This window comes from Poecilia formosa, unplaced genomic scaffold (assembly GCF_000485575.1).
Source record: "Poecilia formosa unplaced genomic scaffold, Poecilia_formosa-5.1.2 Scaffold8, whole genome shotgun sequence".
NCBI lineage: Eukaryota > Metazoa > Chordata > Actinopteri > Cyprinodontiformes > Poeciliidae > Poecilia > Poecilia formosa.
Window position 1 is genome coordinate 332,781 of NW_006799947.1, and position 22,195 is coordinate 354,975.

The 22,195-nt window shown below is 39.5% G+C and overlaps 4 protein-coding genes across 5 annotated transcripts; 2 read left to right on the plus strand and 2 right to left on the minus strand.

Moving 5' to 3' along the window:
• Nucleotides 1–4,069: 4,069 nt before the first annotated feature.
• Nucleotides 4,070–6,051, minus strand: LOC103153324 (gap junction beta-4 protein-like). Its single transcript, XM_007574207.2, has 2 exons — nt 5,873–6,051; nt 4,070–5,531 (listed from the first exon to the last, which is right to left on the minus strand). Exon 2 carries the CDS (start codon nt 5,441–5,443, stop codon nt 4,661–4,663), a length of 783 nt encoding a protein of 260 aa, XP_007574269.1. The 5' UTR covers nt 5,444–5,531; nt 5,873–6,051; the 3' UTR covers nt 4,070–4,660.
• Nucleotides 6,052–6,838: 787 nt separating this feature from the next.
• On the plus strand, nt 6,839–10,124 carry LOC103155319 (zinc finger and BTB domain-containing protein 8A-like). Its single transcript, XM_016661688.1, has 3 exons — nt 6,839–7,831; nt 7,955–8,124; nt 9,236–10,124. Exons 1-3 carry the CDS (start codon nt 6,895–6,897, stop codon nt 9,551–9,553), a joined length of 1,425 nt encoding a protein of 474 aa, XP_016517174.1. The 5' UTR covers nt 6,839–6,894; the 3' UTR covers nt 9,554–10,124.
• Nucleotides 10,125–11,136: 1,012 nt separating this feature from the next.
• On the plus strand, nt 11,137–14,401 carry LOC103153334 (hydroxymethylglutaryl-CoA lyase, mitochondrial-like). Of its 2 annotated transcripts, XM_007574218.2 has the most exons (9): nt 11,137–11,283; nt 11,487–11,570; nt 12,447–12,554; nt 12,662–12,757; nt 12,873–13,021; nt 13,116–13,179; nt 13,288–13,476; nt 13,602–13,727; nt 14,203–14,401. In XM_007574218.2, the coding sequence occupies exons 1-9, from the start codon at nt 11,188–11,190 to the stop codon at nt 14,302–14,304; spliced, it is 1,014 nt and encodes a 337-aa protein (XP_007574280.1). In that variant the 5' UTR covers nt 11,137–11,187; the 3' UTR covers nt 14,305–14,401. The 2 variants fall into 2 exon arrangements, with proteins under 2 accessions (XP_007574280.1, XP_007574288.1); XM_007574226.1 differs by lacking the exons at nt 11,137–11,283; nt 11,487–11,570 and adding an exon at nt 12,260–12,342.
• Nucleotides 14,402–16,725: 2,324 nt separating this feature from the next.
• Nucleotides 16,726–19,684, minus strand: LOC103153348 (gap junction beta-3 protein-like). The gene is made up of 2 exons (XM_007574238.2): nt 19,535–19,684; nt 16,726–18,876 (listed from the first exon to the last, which is right to left on the minus strand). Exon 2 carries the CDS (start codon nt 18,804–18,806, stop codon nt 17,940–17,942), a length of 867 nt encoding a protein of 288 aa, XP_007574300.1. The 5' UTR covers nt 18,807–18,876; nt 19,535–19,684; the 3' UTR covers nt 16,726–17,939.
• Between the last annotated feature and the right edge of the window lie 2,511 nt (nt 19,685–22,195).

Below are 22,195 nucleotides of genomic sequence, written 5' to 3' on the forward strand. Positions count from 1 at the left end.
GGTTTGAAAATCCCCCAAAACAAAACACTTTTCACATGCTCTTTTATGGAGATTTATATCATAATACTATTTAAAAAGGAGCATTGTGTTCCTTATAATGTTTTAACTTTACTGTGCTCAAATAACAGCTCAACCATTCACCTCCTCCCAAAGGGTCTCAGTATCATTCACCTTCTGAAATTATGTAAGGTGTAGCTTTTGTGTCTTTTCTTTAGTCTGTGTGCTAAAATCCATGGGCTGTGCCAGAGCAAGCTAGTTCTTGCAGATTTGTTCCTGCTCAGAACAATAACATTCTCTATCTACATAGCAGAGGATAAAAAAAAAAAACAAATAAAAAAAAACACGTATTTTCATTTGGTTCCAAGGTCCAGTTTGAATAATTTAGCCAATATGTTCAAGGAACAGAAGAAGAAACCCTTAGTTTGTAAGAAGTCAGTTCTCAAAAGTGACAAACAGAAAAAAATGAGGAACGAGTAAAATGTGGCGTGAGATACGATCATCATTTTTTATGTAAGCAGTCAAGTCTTGCATGTCAGATATGGAGAATGAACTGGTAGCTTGTTCGGACAAAGCCTCTCGATATTGCTTTTTTTTAATTGCTGTTGTGCTTTTCAGGAAAGTCATGTTTTCCACAGCTGCTTCAACATCTGCGTTTTTATCATTTTAGTGGACAATAATCTCTTTCAGACTGGGAGGAGGGGTGCAAACGATTTTTCTAGACGCTAAAGGAAGAACTGGTTCCAGTCTGGATAGAACACACCCGAAGAAATTTTCTCGTGTGACTCAACCTCTGCCAGCGACAAGTCCCAACAAGACAAACACAACAGACTGAAAGACATAGCTTTCAACTGCTGGCTCTGAAAAAGGAAGGAAGCCAATAAATTGTGTGAGAAGGTCTTTCCATAAGACCCTTGAGGTTCCCATCGCGAGCGGGAGAGCAGGATTGTTTACAAAGGCACACAGTCCGACTGGAGAGACAGGATAACGGTCAAAGGCAATCATGTGTAACATCGTAGCAACTCTGAGTTGCTACGACGTCAACAAGGAACAAAATCTTGAAGGAAGTTTCCCAGTACCTCCTGTGAATGGGTTAATTCAGGGAAAAACTATACATTTACTTCCTTACACAATATCAATCATAAAAAAGTTTTTTGATGCATTTAGGCACCCAGAAAATGACTTGCTGAAGTTTAAAACAAGAATCAGACATTAATATTGGGGAAACTGGTTTGACAAGATAGAAAGTAAACCGTTGCTCAATTAGCTGCCTCCTTCAACAATGCTCTTGTGTCAAAGTCTAACAGTTCAATGAAAGAGAGGCAGGGTGTACCTTGTCTCTCTTTCCATCACAGGATAAAACAGGAACAAACAACCATACACATGCACTCTCACGTGTAAAGGCATTTTAGGATAGTTGATTAATTGAACACATATTGTTTTTGGAAGGAAGCCGGAGTACTCAGACAGAATATGGGGAGAACATTAAAACTAAGTTCACAAAGTCCCCAACTAGCATCAAAAACCAGGAAGTTCTGATGGCAAGAAAGTCTTGCATGCAGCCTTGGCATCATGTCATAAAGCAAAATGAGTTCAGTGGCCATTAGAGTCTCCAGATCTCAATTCAACAGACCACCTGTAAGATGTGGTGGAACTGTAGATGTGCAGCGAATAATTATGAAGCAACTCTGAGTTGCTACTGTGTCAATAAGGACCAAAATCTTGAAGGACGTTTTCCAATACCTTCCTGGAATTTATGGTATGAATTATCAAGCCACTGTGATGGAAAAATTGGCTCCAAACTGAGCATCTGGTCTTGAAACTCTTTAGAAAAAAATCAAAGTTCTTCTTCTTCTTCTTCTTATACCCTGAAATATTCAAAATTCCTCCTAAAAGTGAAATAGAGATCGAAATGTTGAAATTAAGATAGTTGTCCCAGAGATTGGCGATTCTTAGCAACTTCTTTACATTACTGTACAAAGATCATATCCTTTATAACTCCTGTTTTTTAGTGTTGGTTAGTTCAAAACGGTGATTAGATTATCTTTATCCCACAAGGACAGATCAACCAGTTTCCATCTAAAAGGGCAAACATGAGAGAAGGAGCTCGTCAGGGCTATGAAGAAGGATGAATTTACTGAAGAATGAAAAGATCTGAAGACAACAAGAGAGCGTGGCATCATCAGTCAGCAACTAACCAATGCAACGATGACATACTTTAGTCATTCTAATTTGGATTTAGGTCAAAACGTTTTCCACAAATTAGTTGGAAAAACAGGTCACAGGTAACAACAACTAAGTGACCAACTTGACAGACACGTGAATCAAGGAAACCTCCATTGTGGAACTTCAGGGTGTGAAGATGAATCAGCTAAATTCAAAAAAACTGAATTTACAGTCAGACTCAACTGAAGGTGACCAGAACCAGAACGTCAGCGTCTCTCTCTTTTTTTATTATTATTATAATAATCTGGATTTTTGATATCATTTAATCTCTTAGTAGAAGAGATTCATTTTTGTTTCATTGTCTTTTCTGTATGGGAAAAATATCTTTTAGCAATCAATTGTTTCATCAACAATAACAAGTTAACTTGATATCCCAAACAAAGGTCACAAACTATGATACTCCCAGTGTCTTTCTTCAGAGACGAGACAAAACTAAAGGATGTCATTGATCTCCACTTTCCACTCCACACTTTTACAACGAAGCTCTTTGTTTTATATCCAGACAAAAGAACCAGATCTGTGTTGGGTGCTTGAGGGGCACTTAAAACTTGCCTCTCACCCAAATTTTGGGTGAGAGGCAGAGTACACTAAACAACCACATGCACATACCCAAGAGCAATTCAGATGACCAAACAGTCAGGTTTTTTAGGATACTGAAAGAAGCTGCTTACTGAAATGAAACCCCACAGACCTGTGGGGTCATTCTGCATGCTAACTCCATGCAGAAAGACCCCAGGCTGGGAATTCAGCTGCTCCACCTTTGCAGTCAAAATGTATATCCTGTTTTTCTCATTAACTACACACCACACTTGTCTAGGCTTTCATTGATGCAAATATATATATATTTTTTTCTCAAATTGTATATATTTTATGTTTTATTTTTGTATGTTTTCTTACATGTTAATGTTGTCTAGCGTAGATGGAGTTCAACCTCTTTAACAAGTAAATGCATCTACCCAAGAAATCATTTTTTCATGTGTTAAGCATCTTTTTTTTTATTGACAGTTTTATCTCCATGATGCTGTTCTTTAACTTAAAACAAAAATAAGGTAATTTAACAAACTAGGGAAAATAAGGGAAAAGGGAAAGGTTTGTTATTGTTAAAAAGTCTGAATACAACCAGGTACAAACGTCAATCTTCCATCTACCTGCTGATGTCCTTTAGTAATTACAAAGTTTCTGAAGACTGTGTTAGTTGGATGACTGCCTTAAAATCCTTTCATACGTTTCCAGTGAACTACTGATGCCTGCAGTTTATCCAGCCCTTGTTTGCAGAGCTTCATTTGGCTGGCTTACTTTTGTACATACCACTCTGTCACTGGGGTTCTGCCAAGGTGGATGTAAACAGCTGCATTTCAAAACCTTAGCAAGGCAAATAAGGAGAGAGTTGCAAATGGCCCTTAATTCTGACTACATCACTGCTTTGTCACGTTGCAGTGAAGCTACTGTAATCAACCGTATAAAAAAGAAGGGAAAAAAAAGGCATCGTAAACATGGATTCCTCTACTGGGTGGGGTCACTCTTCAGAGGAGATGAATCAAACCATGGAGTGGGTGACTCCGCCTCAATGTACCAATGTACCCAAACAATGAAAGCGCTGCTCTTGGCAACAGGATAATCAGCCTGGCCAATGGGGCGCAAGGCTTTTTACGAAACAAATGAAAAAGTAGGAATAAGACAGGAAGGAAGGCTGAGATCTTTGCTCAGCCACAAGGCTTGTGCAGAGTCAACAAATCCTTTTCTGTAGTAAGGGTGGATGGTTTACACTGCTCTTAAACACATTCCCCTCTCTTCCACCCGCCATGTCAGTTTTAAAAAAAAAATAAAAAAAAATGAGAAAGAAGCCTTTTAAAACATAAAATAACATTTATTACAAAATATCAACACATATGCAGTGACGTCGAATGTAAAATATCCACATCCTGATCAGCTGGGTTTATGAAAACCACATTCTTGCCCCCAGGATAAACACAGAAAGCAGGAAAACACAATAACACTAACAAAAAAAAAAAACAAGTAACATCCATGAAAAGTGTCCAACATCAGGCTCAGAGGGAAAGGGGAAGACTCTCAGCAGGCTGAACATTTGAGGTCGGGCTTAAGCACGGGGAAAATCTTACACAGAGGAACCACATGTGCTGGTAAAACTTGCCAAACCGAGGAGTGACTCACACTTCTGGTTCCAGGCCTAAATCAGACAAACGACATATGGGATTCTGTTGTTTTTCTTTCTTTAAAACTTCAGTAGAGCTTTTTCAGTTAAAATATATTCTATTTACCAACAGCATGTAAAATGACCCAGAAATGCAAACTCTGTACAAAAATTCAGTCTTTGAGGTGCTTTATACCAACAAGTCTTTTTTCAGGCAGCAAGGAGTGCCAAGCTTTGCTTCCTCGCCGTCTTTGTGCTTTTTCAGAAAGTCTTTTCTCTCGTGTCTCACGATACAGCTACGCTGTACGAGGGTGCGGGCGTTTCGGGTGTTTTTTTGCCCGTCTGTTTCATCGAGTCCATCAGACTGGATCCGCTGGACAGCGTGTTGGTCATGCGATTTGAGTGAAAGTCCCCGGTGACACACTCGTGGAGGCGTTTTCCCACCAGGTAGACGATCTCGAAGATGGAGAGCAGGACGCAGACCAGGCTGGTGACCACCATGAAGAGGGTGAAGATTTTCTTCTCGGTCGGCCGAGAGATGAAGCAGTCCACTGTGTTGGGACACGGTACCTCTTTGCACTTGATTAGAGAGGGGAAGTCGTACCCCTCGTAGATGTGGTAGAGAAGGTAGACGAAGGTCACGTCCACCCCTATTTTGAAAAGCAGCGTGAGGACGTAGGTCCACCACAGACCTCCACGTTTCTTCCCAGTGTTCAGGTAAATTCGGCGGCAGTTTTCACCATACTTTTCCCTGTGCTTTTTCTCCCTGTCTTCCCTGTAGGCCACATGCATCACCACCAGGAACGAGGGGCAGGTGACGAAGATGAGCTGCAGGGCCCACAGCCTGACATGGGACACTGGGAAGAAGTGGTCGTAGCAGACGTTGTGGCATCCTGGCTGAGCCGTGTTGCATTTGAAGTCTTTCTGCTCGTCTCCCCACACCTTCTCAGCCGCCACCACAAACACCATGATCCTGAAGAGGAACACAATGGACAGCCACACTCTACCAAAGGCTGTGGAGTACTGGTTCACGCCACTGAGCAATCCTTGGAGGAATGCCCAGTTCATGATGGAGTTTGTTCACAGACTGTCTTCCTGCTGATCGAAGGCAGACTAAAAGGCTTTCCTCGGGGCTTAAATACCACGGATATGGACTCTGAAACAAACGAAAGCTGAAGTGAATCATTGAGAAAGCAACAAACACAAATGTCATTAACTTTGTGTTCTGGTAGTTTAGTTTAAACAGTATTAAATCTAAAATACACGTTGTTCCTATTTATCTAGTTAGACCTCATTTACATGAGCGTCCATTTCATTTTTACAGTGTGGCAACTCTCGCTAAATCCAGCTAGTTACTTCCCATCCCTGCGCTGAAGGTTTCCGAGTTTCTGTGCGTAATTGCGCTCTGACACGAGTTCCCACATGAAACACATTAAAACAGCTTCACATCACAGTCTGATCTACTATGTTCGCTCGTATCTGTTTGAAGTTACTCACAGTTTAAAGCTCAAAAACAGTCGCGGCGCCTCCGAGTCGGAGCAGAGCAGCAGTCCGTGGATCAACAACCCCGACGAGAATCTCGGTAGATTTACAGCTCGAGACTAGAATGGAGCTGAAAGTTGGGGTGGAGCTGCTATCCTGGCATGTGACTTCCCACCGCGATGACCTGTACAGGTGTGGCTCCACAACCTCAAAACTTGTTCGACCAATGAAAGGTACTCTTAAAAGGCTCCACTCTTACGTAAAACACGACCCAAACAAGCTCTCCAAAGTTGGTTTTGTTGTTTTGTTTTGTTTAAAAAAAAAAAAAACAACGTTTTAAAAAACATGAAAAAGAAAAAAAAACATAAACCTTTCCAAAAATATATTTATAAGGCGTCTCAATTGATGAAAATACCATAAAATATATACATATTTATGATATACCACCGTTTTATTTCGGTCAACGTGGATAAATAAAACACCAAACTTCACCAAAAAAGAAAATATTAAATAATACAAATGAAAACAATTTTTATGCATAAATGTTTAATTATTATTGACACAGACAGGCAAGCTACAAAAAGTCAAAGCTAAAGAAAGTTGTTCAGAATGTTGCATCAAAGTACATTACAGGAAGGTTTAGTGGAAGGAAGAAGTGTTGTAGTAAAGGTGAAAACCATTGCATTGACTGGACTGTTGCTCAGTGGTCCAAAGTTCTCAATTACAATTTAAGTCATAAAAATGCATTTGATGTAGAAATAAAGGTCACAGAATTTGGAGGAAGTGTAAAAAGGCACTGTATTGAAATCCAGCGTAAAGCTTCCACAGACAGACATGATTCGTTTTGATTCTAAGTGTCTTAATTTATCAGCTGGACCCAATGTAGGCACCCGTTTAACTCACTTTGCAAGCAAACTCTCCTGACCTAACCCCTCAAAGCAAACTGTGTTTACTAGTGGTGCACTGATTTATCGNGATTGTAATTTAAGTGGTTGTAAATATAAAACTCTTGCTTTAATAATATTTTGTTGAGACAAATGCAGTCAGTTTGTCTTTTTTCGTTTACAAGTACAGGTAATGTCTCCTTTGTCTCCTGCAGGCAACCTCAGAGGTGGTTCAACACGGCCGACATCACTGCGTCCCACCAGAACAACCTTTTGAAGCAGCTAAACGAGCAGCGCCGGCAGGAGCTTTTTTGCGACTGCAGTGTGTTGGTTGAGGGCCAGCTCTTTAGGGCTCACCGGAACGTCTTGTTTGCCAGCAGCGGCTACTTCCGGATGCTGCTGTCCCGGGGGCCAGACGGGCTGCCAGAAACTGTCAACGCAACCTTCGACGTCTTCAGCCCAGAGACTTTCACCGTCATCCTGGATTTTATCTACTCGGGGCAGCTGGATCTGTCCAGTCACAATGTGATCGAGGTCATGTCGGCGGCCAGCTACTTGCAGATGAACAGTGTCATCACATACTGCAAAAACTTCATCAAATCTTCCCTGGACATTAGTGTAAAGGACGAAGACAGTGACCGCTGCCACAGCCTGTCTGAGACCTGTTCTTTCACCAGCGGAGCAGGAGAAGAGTCTACAGAGCATCCGCAGCAAGGCCCCCGCTCCGTCAGCCCACCACCTGCACTCTGGACCCGGGACAACTCCAGGTCCCAGTCCAGTTTTATAGGGAAGGAGCCGGAGCAGGAAGTTGCAGTCTCAGCCCTTAAGACTGACCCAAGTAGCCCTACTAATGAGCTCAGTGCAGAGACAGATGACCTGCATGACCCTCAGGACCCTCTGTACACACTGCCAGGATCAGAGCGCCGACGTGGGAAAGGAGGGACCAAAAGGAGAGCTCCCAACAGCATTCGTTCTGGCCAGCATGAAGACCTGGATATTCAGGAGGCGAGAACCCTAAAGGCTGAGAAAGCAGAGGAGCTTTACGCCACACTACCTCCAATCGTTGGTGTTATTGGCCACTTTAATAAAGGTGTGTTTGTCTGTACACACCATCAATAGCTATGCTAGAGACGTTGTTGATGGACAGACTTGAATGACGTGAGTCTTTTTTGGTAAGACAAATATTTCAGCCATATCTTATCATTTTTTGCAGATTCCAACCCTGTTATGCGCTTTAAATGCCCATTTTGCACACACACCGTGAAGAGGAAGGCAGACCTGAAGCGTCACCTACGCTGTCACACCGGAGAGAGACCGTACCCATGTCAGGCCTGCAATAAGCGCTTCACCCGCCTGGAGCACCTACGTAGTCACTTTGAGACAGTATGTCTTCTCAGAGTCTGAAGCTAACATTCAGCTGTGCTTTTTTTATTCAACACCACATAAAATATCTTTTAAAAAGTTGGTATAGCTTCGTTAATACAAAATTCAGTGGATAACATTTAAAAAGAAGCTACATGCTGTTCAGTTTAGCTTGATTCTTATACCCCACTTTATAGTTTGGAGGAAATAAATGCATCAGACAGTCACTTGGATTCTGTTTCCCATTCTGAGCAGGCGTTAAGTAAAATGAATAGGTGAACTATCCCTTTAGTCAAGAAGAAATATGTAAAAGAACCAGATTTAGGAAGGGTGACTATCTGCCTCGGATGAATGGGGGTGGCATGACAGGAAAGAGAGACTTGATAGGGAATACCCATCTTTGGAAAGGCACTAGGAGTCTTACCTAGCAACGAACTGTTTTAAAAAGGAATGTTTTTTTGGGATGTCATGATACCTTTGTGTTGCCTCGAGGTAAAAGTACTGAGCTATTTTTTTTTCTTCATCACTCTGGGACAGGGTGTTCTACTTTTATGTGCAGGTTATAGGACATGTAGAGGTTTTATACTATCCAGATGTACCAAATGTTACAACATTTTATTGAAAACGTTTAGGTTAGAAGAAAACAGTATCATCAGTAAATATGCATGTGGAACCCCAAACTAAAAACTTGACCCACAGTGGAACCTCCAACTGTGTTTCTAGCCAAATCCACCAATGTTTATTGGATAAACATTAGTTAGTATGTAAGTCGGAGACCCTATTTTTAAATATGGGCAAAATGTTGCCCATCATTGATGTCACAGGGGGCTTTCTGGGCTGAGAGTGGGAAGCCCACCCTTTACGTAAATCTCTTGAAACTCCACAGTCCCCACCACTCACTATATTACATCTGCTGAATCTCCAGAAGAAGCCTGTGGGTAAGCGAAGTCCTCACAGTCTGAAAGATTTGGAGAACTTATGGAAGAGAGGGAAAATATTGCCAAGTGATCTCTGCTGGTAGACTCCAACCAATATTAACCACTTTTATGACCATATATAAATTACTCAAATCTGGAATTAATTATAAAAGAAAAACAGAATTGCATTTTAACTGTTTTCTGGCTTTCCACAGATTCATCAAGCCAGGAAACTGGTGTGCAGGAAGTGCAAATGTCAGGTGACAGAGGAAACCGGGCATGTGGTGTGTGAGGGCACACGCCGCTACCGGATCTGCACCACCTGTATCCAGGAAGTGGGCTGTGACGACATACCCATGGACGGTCTGCAGACGCCCAACGAGGAGCCAGCGCTGTTACTAGGTGTGGACGGTGAGGAGGAAGGCGACACCAAGAGAAACTGGATGGTGAATGACGAAGATGATCTCGCTGAAGACTCGGGTGCAGATCTCATCATCCAGCAAGTGGATGACAGCGACGAGGAGCTGCAGTGAAGAAGGACCAAACTACGTGCAGATATATTGGCAGTGTGCATCTCTGAGTTAAAGCAATGCAAAAATAAAAAATAAAAAAAATAAAAAAAATAACATAAACAACAACAACAACAAAAACTAGCCTGGAGATGTAAGCTCTCAGTTTGTTGGGTGTATCCAACACAGGAATCATTCTTTTTGAGACTGTTTTTACAAAAAAAAAACCTGCTTTTTGTAAATGTTGCTGAAGTTATGCAGTATCCAAAGCATGCATATTAATTTCTATTGTTTTGATTGAGTTGTTGTGTTACAATGATTTTAATAAATGTTTCTTCATTTGAATGCATGAAAAGACACTATGTCTTTGCAGAGATTTGGGACTTTTTGTTAGCAGTGAACCCAAAATGTTGATCCAGACTAAATGGCAGCTTTTAAGGATTTTTCAAGTTTAAGGCGACATAATTTTGTTTTAAGTGTTTTTCTGCAAGCACTCTGATTTCTTGTTTATTATATGCACTATGGTATAATCAATTGTAATTTATTTATTACTTTTTATTTTTACTTTCTGACACATTAAAGATATTTTTATACACCTGTACCTGAGTCATCATTAGATGTGAGTTGTAACTAAGCTACTATATCTCTACCAGCTATTCATTTGTGCATTTTACTTTCAAAAAAGAACCTAGCTTTCATATTCTGAAATATGAAAAATCATCAAGTTGAAAAACTAGAGAAAGTATTTGCAAAAACAATTTTTAAGGAAAATTTGTCACTCAAATGAATAAAGTGTCATAGCACATTTTGAGATCCAATTAACACAATATAATTTTTGTGAAGCCTACCTTCAAAAATTTTGAGTACTAACACTCCAGAAAACTTTTTCTATTTTTTTTAAAACCATAAAATGTCAAATTATGCTTCATTTTGTTTGTTCAAGGAGAAAATATGTGTGCTTTCTTTACATGAGTGAAGTTGTCTGACCAGGAATCAAAACTACAATCAATAGAAATGAACCACAACACTCAGTCTTCAAGAAATAAAATTATTTTCATGTTATATTTGAACTGTTTTCTACTTCCCTTCTTCAAATTGAATTTAAACCTAAACTATTAAGTGAAATAAACTGTTGCTGTGTGGTTGGTGTATGAAATGGGTTTGTTTTCAGGTACAGATTTAAGTAAGTTAGGACAAAAATATCAACACTGTCCAAAACGGGGATATGAACGTGTGAAGAGGTGATCTAGCCCAGCTTATATTTTCTGTTATTTATTTATTTATTTATTTATTTATTTATTTATTTATTTATTTAGACATATAGATATTTTACTCTGCTATACTGACATTTCTAGGGTCCCGTTTTTACCCAGTGTTTAAAGAGACCTGGAGGTCTTCTGGAAAGCTGACATTCAATTGCACCACAAGGCCAGATAAATATTTTATCTTCTATGTAGTGACTAAAAGAATGTGAAATAAATAAATGTGATTTTTGTTCTATGTCCTAACGCTTCTTATTCACTACCTAATTATTGCCAGTAGATGGCGCCTATGCATTTTTTTTATTTTATTTTTTATTTATTTTTTTTTTTTAAAGAAAACGTCACAACTCGCGTTTCCAGGAAGTATGACGTCAGGCTGCTGTTAGCTAGCTAGTGATGGCTGCTACAATGAGGCTTGTCAACAGAACAACTTTAAGATTAAGAATGGGCCAGCAATATATGTCGTTCAGCTCCGCACCAAAGGAGAAGACGGTTAGTTCTGGGTTTTTATTTCCCCGTTGTTTGAACTAAACGTTTACAGTTGGTGCCGTAAAGAACGTCGGTCTCCAAATATCCATTAGCCTCCACTGGCTCAACACTCTTGTTTGGTGACTCTTGAGGAGACGCTACAGTTCAGCTTTAACTCTTATTTTTATTTGACTGTTGGTGGTTATATGTGTGTGTTTTGCCTTCAGACATGTGTAAAAGCTGCTCATGCTCTCCCACAAACTGTGAAAATAGTGGAAGTTGGACCCAGAGACGGTCTTCAAAATGAAAAGGTACACTTGTATAAATAAATAAATCATGTTTTTATTTTTAGTTTTGTTTGGTTTTATTTGATTTTCAAATCATAAGATTAACCAAATGAAGGTTAATCACGATTTACAACTAAATGTTTACCCAAGGGGAGCAGGTGCTTTTGTGTCTTTCAGGAATTTCAGTGAAGTACATAATATAAATAGACATTTATTTATTTATTTATCTATTTATTTAAAAAATTACAATTACAACAAAATATTTTTGTTTTATTAATACGGTGCAATTATATTATTAAATAGTTTTTATTGTATTGTGTTTTTGTATAATAACTGTAGGTACAGGCATTACAGCATATTAATTTTGAAATTACAAGCATACAATTTGTTCTTTCATTTTTACTATGTAATACAGCAAAGATGTTTTAAGCCTAACATGTTGGCTGTTTTTGTTTCTGTTTTGTTACGATGCTGATTTTTGTATTCAGGTTAAGACACTACCTTAAAAAAAAAAAAAAAAAGTAAAATAACTTTAAATATAAAGTTAAATTGTTGCCCTAGTGCAGGGGTGTCCAAAGTCAGTCCTCAGGGGCCGGCATCCTGCACGTTTTAGTTCTTTCCCTGGTGGTAGCAACAACCTTTTCAGTTTGTCAATATTCCTCTTAGGCCTTCTAACGAGCCATCATTTGATGCAGGTGCATTAAACCAGGGAGAAAACTAAAACATGCAGGATGCCGGCCCTCCAGGACCAACTTTGGGCACCCTTGCCCCAGTGGTTCAGGGAGCAAAAGAATAGGTGTGGCAATCTTGTACAACCTGGTGAAATTACATGAGTCATGCATAGTTGGCATTATTTATCAGCTGTTCTTCATTATTGGTTTTATGATTCTATCCCTTTAGACTGTCGTTCCAACAGAGGCAAAAATCAATTTAATTAACATGTTGTCAGAGTCTGGACTTCCAGTCATTGAGGCCACCAGCTTTGTGTCCCCTAAATGGGTTCCTCAGGTAAGCCTTTTAGAACAAAACCCACTCCGACTTCAGGATGCAATAATGAATTGAGCTTTTTTTTTTTTCTTTTTAATGCTGATTGGCTTCTATTGTTTACTTATCAGATGGCAGATCAGGTGGAGGTGATGAAAGGTATCAGTAAGAAACCAGGAGTATCTTATCCAGTCCTCACGCCAAACCTGAAAGGTTTTCAAGCTGCTGTGAGTGCTGCACATTCCTGTAGTTCTGATTCAGCCCTGAATAGGCACTGAATGTTCAGGTTTTTAATACTGCAGGTGATGGCTCTAAAACATGTTTTGATTTCTTGTGCTGTAGCTAAAGGCCGGGGCTTCAGAGGTGGCCATATTTGGTGCTGCATCTGAGCTGTTTAGCAAGAAGAACATAAACTGCTCTGTGGAGGAGAGTTTACAGCGCTTCGAGGAGGTCATGAAGGCAGCTAAAGAAGCTGCCGTGCCAGTTCGGGGGTATAATTTCCAGCATCCACGCCACTCCCAGTAAACCTTTAAATCATTCGGACTTGCTCTTAAACTCTTTCATCCATGTTTCTCGTCACTGCAGTTATGTCTCGTGCGTCGTGGGATGTCCGTATGAGGGCCAGGTGGCGCCTGAGAAAGTTGCGCATGTGAGTTATGGCTCAAAAGATGTTGCGTTTGTTCAGCAAATAAGTCGTTCATCATCTTTTGTAAAACGGCCAGACGCTTAGTACTTAAGATTTGTTTCTGTGTCACAGGTGGCGAAGCGCCTGTACTCTATGGGCTGTTACGAGATTTCTCTAGGTGACACTATTGGAGTGGGGACTCCTGGAAGTATGACTAAAATGTTGGAAGCTGTGACCAAAGAGGTGCCAGTGAGTGCTTTAGCTGTTCACTGCCACGACACTTATGGCCAGGCTCTGGCTAACATCCTCATAGCCTTGCAGGTCAGGCTGAGTTCATGTTTCTGAATCTAAAAGCTTTCCCTGAAACAATCTAGGGTATTATTATAAAAGTGAAGTTTTTCTGTTTTTTTTTTTTTATTTTATTTTGTTTTGTTTCGTTTTCTCAGATGGGAATCAGCGTGGTAGACTCATCAGTAGCTGGACTGGGCGGCTGTCCATACGCTCAGGGGGCTTCTGGGAATGTTGCAACCGAAGATGTTGTTTATATGCTGCATGGACTTGGAATTAAAACGGTAAGAGATCCACTTTTTATCTACCTTTCTTTGCTTTGGAGTCAGCTAGGAGGGATAAGAAAACCAGTTGTTAATTACACTTCTGGTAAATGTACATACCGCTTATCAACAGCAGTTATTCCATCAATTATTAGTTTATAATGCCCAAGTTGATCCATTTTCTGTCTTCCGGAGGAAACAGTCACATATTAAATGACTTGTACATTTTCTTAAAAACTAGAATTTAATGTTAGTACATTAACGTTAAATCAGGATTTATTAATGTATGATTGCAGATTGATTAACTGCAATCACATTGCAGTTAAATTTTCACCTTAGATCAATCGAGAATAATTTCATTCTGTTCCTGTTTTCTGTCAGTCTGCTTATGTTGTTGCTGCTCTGCTTGTAAACTTTAAAAATAGATGAATTACTTATGTTTTACTTGAACTTTTCCTCAAATTGTTTAAGCTGTGACTCTGTGTTCTCACGTCAGGGAGTGGACCTCTCAAAGCTGATGGATGCTGGAGCTTTTATCTGTCGAACCATCAACAGGAAGACCAGCTCCAAAGTGGCACAAGCCACCTGCAAACTGTAGACAAAAAAAGAAATGGTGGCTTTTTCCAAGGCTATATCATCCTCAGTTTCCAAACTTAAGCAAAATAAAATGTGGTTTGATTTAACCGCTCTAAAAATTGTTGTTAAATATTGTTTTCTGTATTAGTGCCTTATGTAAAATCTGTTAAGAGCACTTGTCTTTTAAATGAATGCTTTTGTCAATTTGTGGTCAGTGGATGAAGAATGGACTTAACTTTAAGTTTCTAATGACACACGGTCCTGTAAATACAGATTAAATCACTAATATCACAGCAGAAGATTTAGTTCAGTATGTACCCGTGGAAACCATCATGCCTTCGAAGTTTGGACAATATAATGGTTAGTGAAACTTTCTTTTTTTTAACATAGTGCTTAAGGTTATTTATTTAAATTATCTCTTTAAATTTGAAATGTACATATTTATGAAAGTTGAAAGTTTCAAAAATAAAACTATTTTACATTGCAATTTGTGATTGCATTTGTCTACTGATGTATATTGCTAGGATGTAATATTTGTTTTAGCATCATCTCATACTGGAAACCTTTGAGAAATCCTGATTTTAAGTCTATTTGTTTTATGTGTAACTGAGGAATCAGCTTAGACATAAAGTATAGTTACAGTACGTAGCTTTTGCAAAAATATGTTTTTTGCAAACATATTTGCAAAGAGTTAGGGGGAGGTTATGAGTGGGGTATACACAAGAGTGATTGACAGCACTAAGACCCTTTTCCTGGCTCTGATTGGTTGTTTCTGACAGAGCACTGGACAATAGGGAGAAGGCAAAGGACCTCAGTTTTTTTTCTCACAGTTTGTGTTTCATACTGTCTCAACATAGTCATAGTTTTGACAAATGTTTATGATAGAAGTTACATATGGCTGCTTTAAGTCCTCAAGTGTCAGGGTCCTGCAAGTTTTAGATGTGGCCTTGATCCAACAGATCAAATAGAATAAGCTTATCATCATTCAATCAAGTTCCAGATAAATATCTGAAGCACCTGAATCAAACAGCCTCACCATTCGTTTGAGTCGGGTGTTCTTGAGAAGAAATCCATCAAAAGGTTCCAGGATATTATCTTTTGAGGACCAGACCCAGGCAGAGCTCACCTAACAAGTCAACTCACAATGACCAGAGGAGTCCTAATTTTATCAAATCTTTGTTGATTTGACAAAATGTTTTAACCCATTAACCTGCAAAATGGATTAAATGTTTTTTTTAGTTTTTGACTGTGGCCACAAGATTTTTCTTTAAAATTAAAAAAAAATGTGGCACAGGGAGTTCCACAGACCTCTTAGCAAATGGAACTTTTCCACACATTCCTCCTTTGTTTACCTGTTTTCCTGTTGGTATTTGTGAGTTTAAGAAGAGCAACACGCATGGGGCAAGAGTAGTTCAGCAAGTAGTTCCTGTAACCAGGATGTTGGCCTACACAACTGACTTCTGTCAGTCTGCCGTCAGCTCAACGCCTTCAGTGTGTTGTTGATTTGACTGCGTCTAGTTTAAGGCATTTTTGAGTTGTCTGACTTGATAAAACACAGTGAAAATGCATTGCAATATCATTTCTCTGCCTCACTTGAATGGAATGTTCTCTTGTCGTTTCTATTTTGATGGAAAACTAAGTGAAACTTCTTACTCCGTTATCTAAAGAAAACAATCTGTGGCATGTTACGTCAATTTAGATGATTGTAGATTTGATTTTCCACAGCTCAGCTTCAGTTCTTGTCTGTTTCACACACTTACTTAACGAGGGCAACAGTTGGAAGAGTAGCTGTTTTGAATTTGGAAAATTCCCGTTTCATCCCCTGCTGCGTGTCTGAGTGCCTCTGGGCAAGGCACATTGTGTTGCCTACAGAGATAAAGCCGTTTCACCGGTTTTTGCTTCATTAGCCTACACAACTCTTTGCATCAGGGTTTTAACTGCATTTGTGGAAAATAACCCCTAAAACCCAACTTGGAAAATGGCTTGTACTTGAATGCCAATCATAGCTTCAAGACTCCCAAAAAATATTGAGAAAATTGTGTCTGGAAAAGTTTGGAGTTTTTTTAAATGAAATTTTATAGGACACCGATGAAAAACGGAAGTCATGGATTATTATTTTTATATGTTTCACTTGCATCCCTTCATAAAAACGTGGCAGCTGTGAAACAGTTGAAAAAGTAACAGTAGAGGGCGTCACATGCACCTTTTTATGCTTTTATGCTTCTTCCGGAAGAAGCATATTTTGAGCCATTAATCACCATCCGAGGAACTATTGTGCGTAGATTTCTTATTGTCTCTGTGGAAAATTTCCAGTTCTAAGAAAACATCCAGGACAAAACAAAGCATTTCAGTTGATGTAAGTTAAGAAACCTGAATGACAAGTAAAACTGGCAACCTGAGGTTGTTACGTCATCCAAGAAACACCTGGAAAAGCACTTGACAGTTATTGGAAACAATTTTAAATGGTACACCATTATGACTCGGTATATTCAGATGCATGTCTGTCACAAATTTATGCCGACGTCAGGATTCATCATAAAACAATGACCAGCTCCTTAGATGAAGACTGTTGGGATCCACATGCATAATTAAAATCTATATTTATGGCATGTTTTCTCTTGCTTCTATCTAATAATGAATCTCAATTCAAAAACGACAAAGACACACATTGTTTTCATACATTTACACTTTTATAAAAAGGACAAATATTAACAGCATCTGCAATTTTCCACATGACTTCCAGATTGGACTGTTACAGTTCCACAAGCCGCATCCAGGTCTGTCCAGTTTTCATCCAACATGATTCAGCACTAAAACACAGAATTAAACAGCAGCATCCCCTTGAGACTGACTTGAATCAACAGTGGTCTTGGACCGCGCGAGGTTGTGCACAAGCATGTCAAAACACAAGGAGTCTGAGCAGCACAAACCTGACAGAGAGAGCAAGGATTTCAAAAACATGAAATGCAAAACAAATGCATTTAATTTTGTCTGTGAGAATAAAACAGCTCATTTCTGGGCACCTTCAAGTACTTTTATACAAGCTCTGAAGCATCTATATTTCCATGATGAAGGGTGTCCTTTTCTTCGAATTTACATGAAATCATGAAGCTAAAATCATAATCTGAGTGCAAACTACATTTTAAAAATCCTTTTTTAACAGCTAACCTGTAGATTACGACATCAGTTTCTGACACACCACTGTAGACACGGGTAGGGATGGTGAATACCTCTACCAGGTGTGACTTTGCTTCTTTTGTGATACTTATTTCCCTTCCCCCCCGTGCCAAAACTACTCAAAAGTAAAGCTGATAAAACTTTCACTGGCTTATTTTAAAAAGTAGAAGAGCTGAAATGGCACAGAGATATTTATAGTATCTAAAAAGGACAACCACGTATCACCAACAAATCAAACTTACATTTAACAGTTGACTTATAAATATTGTGGATGTTGACTTGGAGACCGAAGTTCAAACAATTCCTTGAGAGTTTTAGATGCGGACACAAAGTCACAATGAATCCAATACCAATGATCCAGCTCTGAAACATTCTGCAATGTGGCTCATGGGTCTGCATCTGTATTTTTTTTTTAGGGTTTGCAAACCTTAAAATCCAGCCAAAACAGTTTTTAGCTCTTGACCCGTTGCCTGACTTCCATCATGACCATGACAGGGTCAAGTTGGGAGCAGAAGCCCGTATCTTTGGATCTGAGCCGAGTACTTGCAGCTGGTTTGATGCTTTGCAGACGTTCTTGAAGGATGGAGGCTTGTCATCCATATCTCTCTTTGGCAAAGCCACATTGTAGTTGTGGAAGTTGTCGTTGTTGTAGTCGTCATGTTGCACAGCCATGTGGTGATTGCGCCTTTTGCACTTGTTTATGATCCGTGCAATTCTCTTGGAGATGAGATAGATGATCTCGCATATGTTCAGGACGATACAGAGAGCCGAAGCTCCAACCATGAAGTAGGTGAAGACCTTCTTCTCTGTTGGGTGACCGATATAGCAATCAACCACGTTGGGACAGGGTACCACCTCGCACTTGTAGAGCCTTGGTAGGTAGAAGCTGTCGTAGATATGGTGTAGGATGTAGAGGAAGGCAATCTCAATACCTGTTTTTGCAAAAAGGCTGATCAGGTAGGTCCACCACAGCCCACCGTGTTTCTTGCCAGTGTTGGTGTACAGCTTGCTGTCTTCACCGAATTTGGCCCTGTGCTTTCGCTCGCGTTCATCGCGGTACGCCACGTGCATCACCACCATGAACGAAGGGCAGGTGACGAAGATGAGCTGGAGGGCCCACAGGCGGATGTGGGAGATGGGGAAGATGTGATCGTAGCAGACATTGGGACAGCCAGGCTGCTTGGTGTTGCAGTCAAAGTCCTTCTGGTCATCCCCCCAAACCCGCTCAGCTGCCACCACGTACACCATCACCCTGAACACAAACACCACCGACAGCCATACCCGTCCAAACGCAGTGGAGTATTTGTTCACTCCGCTGAGGAGGGCTTGGAAGGTCTTCCAGTCCATGTTGTTGACTTGTAGTCAAATATCTGTTGTCTGAAATTCTTCTCTCTATGGTTACCGTTTCTCCTTTCACCTGGAAGTGGAAATGTAAAAAAAAAACAAAAAACAAAAGGGTCACTAACATCATGTTTTCAGAGCCAGTTGAGTTTCAGCCAATAGACATTTTTCTAGGGAGATAAATATCAGGAAGTCTGTTCAGACCTGATTGGAAATAAAAAAAAAATAAAAAAAAATTTCCAACTTCCTAAGTCTTAATCATATCAAGAGAGCGTTTGTGAAATCACAGCCATGTAAAGGCCCGTGACTAAACTGCCAACAAAGGAGACAAGCTGAAGCAACTTTTTTTTTCTTTTTTTTTTACACACCCACAAACTGTTCAGGCTTTTCTTTAGGGCATTTTTAGGCAAATAGTCACATTCAAAATTAGGTTAGAGCATGCCAGTCTCCTTTTGTGAGTATTTTCTCGTTGAAGAAAATCTAATATTGACAAATAAAGCGTCTTAAATCTTGGTACATTTGAAAAAAACGACTTTTACGCACTAATTGTCCGCGCTCTCTGGAAATATTTTCGTGGGAAGAATCGCTCTGAGTCAGTATTCTTATATCCCAAATCACAGATAATGAGTAGGTCTGCTCAGTGCGGACTCAAGACTTCATCTCTGTCTGAAACGCGAACATGAACATTGCCAAATCCTTCCACGACATTTTCAAAATAGTTTACTTTCACTTACTTTGAGATGTTCAATCCATATCTCACTAAAAGAACCACCGGCTTATTTATTTCCTCTGTATTCCGTCTCAGTTCAACTTCGTGCCGATCTTTTTTACGCACAGATTTGGCTCTCGTTGACAGGTAGGAGAAATGTGGCCGTGGGTGTGGTTAAAATAATGAAGAAACCCTAGAACTGCCCCCAGATGTTCCTCTCCACCCTCGTTCCCTTCGCCTTTGTGGGCTCCCTTCTCGTCACTCTCAAAGCACTGTTTTATATTGAATCTGAAAAGGCACTGGCAAGATTCGAGCTGCTTGTGTTTTACCATCAATACTTTACCAAAAGAAACTTAAACAAAAATCATGGATCTCACAACTAGAGTCGTGCCCTCCCTCCTCCCCGTTTCCGCTGGATCTGGGGGGGAAAAAAAACAAAAAAAAACGGACCCACAAACCACTGACAATAAGAGGCTTTTAACAGAACCGCTCTTATTTTTAAAACATCTTGAGCTGAGCTGAGCTTTTAATTAGCATTCCACTCTTTTGCCTTTGGTCTTCCTTTGTTTTCTTCATTTCTCTGTTTACTTGAATCCTTTGTCCCATCGTAAAATTCATCTGAATGTCTTGTACTCAAAAGCAATGTTGCATGGGTGTAATACAACACTGCTTCAACTTGTGTCTTAGTGGATGTCAGTGAACCACTCAGCCCAAGAGTTAGGAGAAAAATCCACATGAATTTTACTCAGAGTATGCAAAATCCAATCTGGTTGCCGTAGTAAGATCTGTAATAGATATTCACAATATTAGCTCAGATTTCGTCGAAGTTCACAACACATCTAGGACACTGGGAGTCCCACGTTCCACCCAGAGTTGTCCAGTTGGAATCTGATACAGACAATTCACATCAGACAGTTGCTGTATGTAAGACAGTGTTATCTGGATTTCTAGCCACATGGGCCCTATATGTAAGTGTTCCCTGGGCTGGAACTACTGCTGGTGGCTATAAGTTTCCATCCAGCTCCTGGGATCAAATTTAGATCAGGGAATTATATGAATTTAAACTTTAACCTTGTTTCAGCTTCAAGTTCCAAAGCCAGTGCGATTTGCTCATTGAAATGTTAAGTGAGTGGGCTGCCACTTGGCAATGCAAGCCAAAATAATACATTTGTCTAGATGTGTTAGTTCGAAACACTGTAGCAACATGTTGACTAGAACGTAGTGTACAAATACTGTGTGTATGTGAGAGAGACCCTGTGCTGTTGAAGTAGAAATCATCAAAACTCCAAATAAAGCAGTTTTTTTTTTTGTTTTTTTTTTATCATATACAGGTTGATAAATTGGATTTCAGGTGAGAAACATGTGACTTTTCTTCAGATTTAAACTCTTGGGGTTCTTTTTCATTTTTGTCATCTTTCTCCTCTGGCTCAGTCAAAATCATCTTTTTCAATGAAAATATTCACTTAAATTTGCCAAGAGTGGAGGAATATTGTGTATTTTTTTGACAGGCTGTCATCTAGCTGTCAAGATGGTCCTGTACTGGATAAAACCTGCACAGGAAATTAACACAGCAAAACTGTAATTACATAGTCTCTTTACAGACCCCTCCTTTTCTTAGCCTGGTTCCTGTCACCATGTGTAACAATTGCTTGGGGCATTGACATTACAATAGAATATAACATCAGATCAATAAAAACCATTGTTAAAACCTGTTCAAATTGTGATTTTTCTTTAATCTGAAAAAAAAAAAACTTAACGCTTACTCTAAACTGTAACACTTGACATGTTTGAGATCTTTGCTTCACCTTTAATGTATTAACAATATCAAAGTTAGAGGAGAAATGAAAGGTAAAACCAAATTATGGCATGAATAATTTATTAGATTTTTCTCATTTTGAAGCATTCAGTGCTTTTTGTGGTCAAAGTTTGTAGCATATCTACCAGGTGTTCTGTCTCTGTTTTTATAGGTAAACACTCAGTCTTATTGTTTCCATGTTTTAAGTTTCCAGGAACAGGATTCTCTCCTTGTCTGAACGTGTGTGACGGTTCTGGACAGCACACGCAAGAGACACACCTTAACATGAATGCATATCTTTGTTGTTGTGCATATCCTTTGACTTGTACATATTTGCTGCTTGGGGGATGTCTTACTTAGAGATTTGCTGTGGGTTTGAAAATCCCCCAAAACAAAACACTTTTCACATGCTCTTTTATGGAGATTTATATCATAATACTATTTAAAAAGGAGCATTGTGTTCCTTATAATGTTTTAACTTTACTGTGCTCAAATAACAGCTCAACCATTCACCTCCTCCCAAAGGGTCTCAGTATCATTCACCTTCTGAAATTATGTAAGGTGTAGCTTTTGTGTCTTTTCTTTAGTCTGTGTGCTAAAATCCATGGGCTGTGCCAGAGCAAGCTAGTTCTTGCAGATTTGTTCCTGCTCAGAACAATAACATTCTCTATCTACATAGCAGAGGATAAAAAAAAAAAACAAATAAAAAAAAACACGTATTTTCATTTGGTTCCAAGGTCCAGTTTGAATAATTTAGCCAATATGTTCAAGGAACAGAAGAAGAAACCCTTAGTTTGTAAGAAGTCAGTTCTCAAAAGTGACAAACAGAAAAAAATGAGGAACGAGTAAAATGTGGCGTGAGATACGATCATCATTTTTTATGTAAGCAGT

Excerpts from the sequence above, each read along its gene's own strand:
- LOC103153324 (XM_007574207.2), bottom strand. The coding sequence starts at position 5,443 with ATGAACTGGGCATTCCTCCAAGGATTGCTCAGTGGCGTGAACCAGTAC.
- LOC103153348 (XM_007574238.2), bottom strand. The coding sequence starts at position 18,806 with ATGGACTGGAAGACCTTCCAAGCCCTCCTCAGCGGAGTGAACAAATAC.
- LOC103155319 (XM_016661688.1), top strand. The coding sequence starts at position 6,895 with ATGCAGTCAGTTTGTCTTTTTTCGTTTACAAGTACAGGTAATGTCTCC. Across the intron at positions 7,832-7,954 it reads TATTGGCCACTTTAATAAAG|ATTCCAACCCTGTTATGCGC; the intron begins GTGTGTTTGTCT and ends CATTTTTTGCAG. Across the intron at positions 8,125-9,235 it reads TACGTAGTCACTTTGAGACA|ATTCATCAAGCCAGGAAACT; the intron begins GTATGTCTTCTC and ends GGCTTTCCACAG.
- LOC103153334 (XM_007574218.2), top strand. The coding sequence starts at position 11,188 with ATGGCTGCTACAATGAGGCTTGTCAACAGAACAACTTTAAGATTAAGA. Across the intron at positions 11,571-12,446 it reads ACGGTCTTCAAAATGAAAAG|ACTGTCGTTCCAACAGAGGC; the intron begins GTACACTTGTAT and ends CTATCCCTTTAG. Across the intron at positions 12,758-12,872 it reads TGAAAGGTTTTCAAGCTGCT|CTAAAGGCCGGGGCTTCAGA; the intron begins GTGAGTGCTGCA and ends CTTGTGCTGTAG.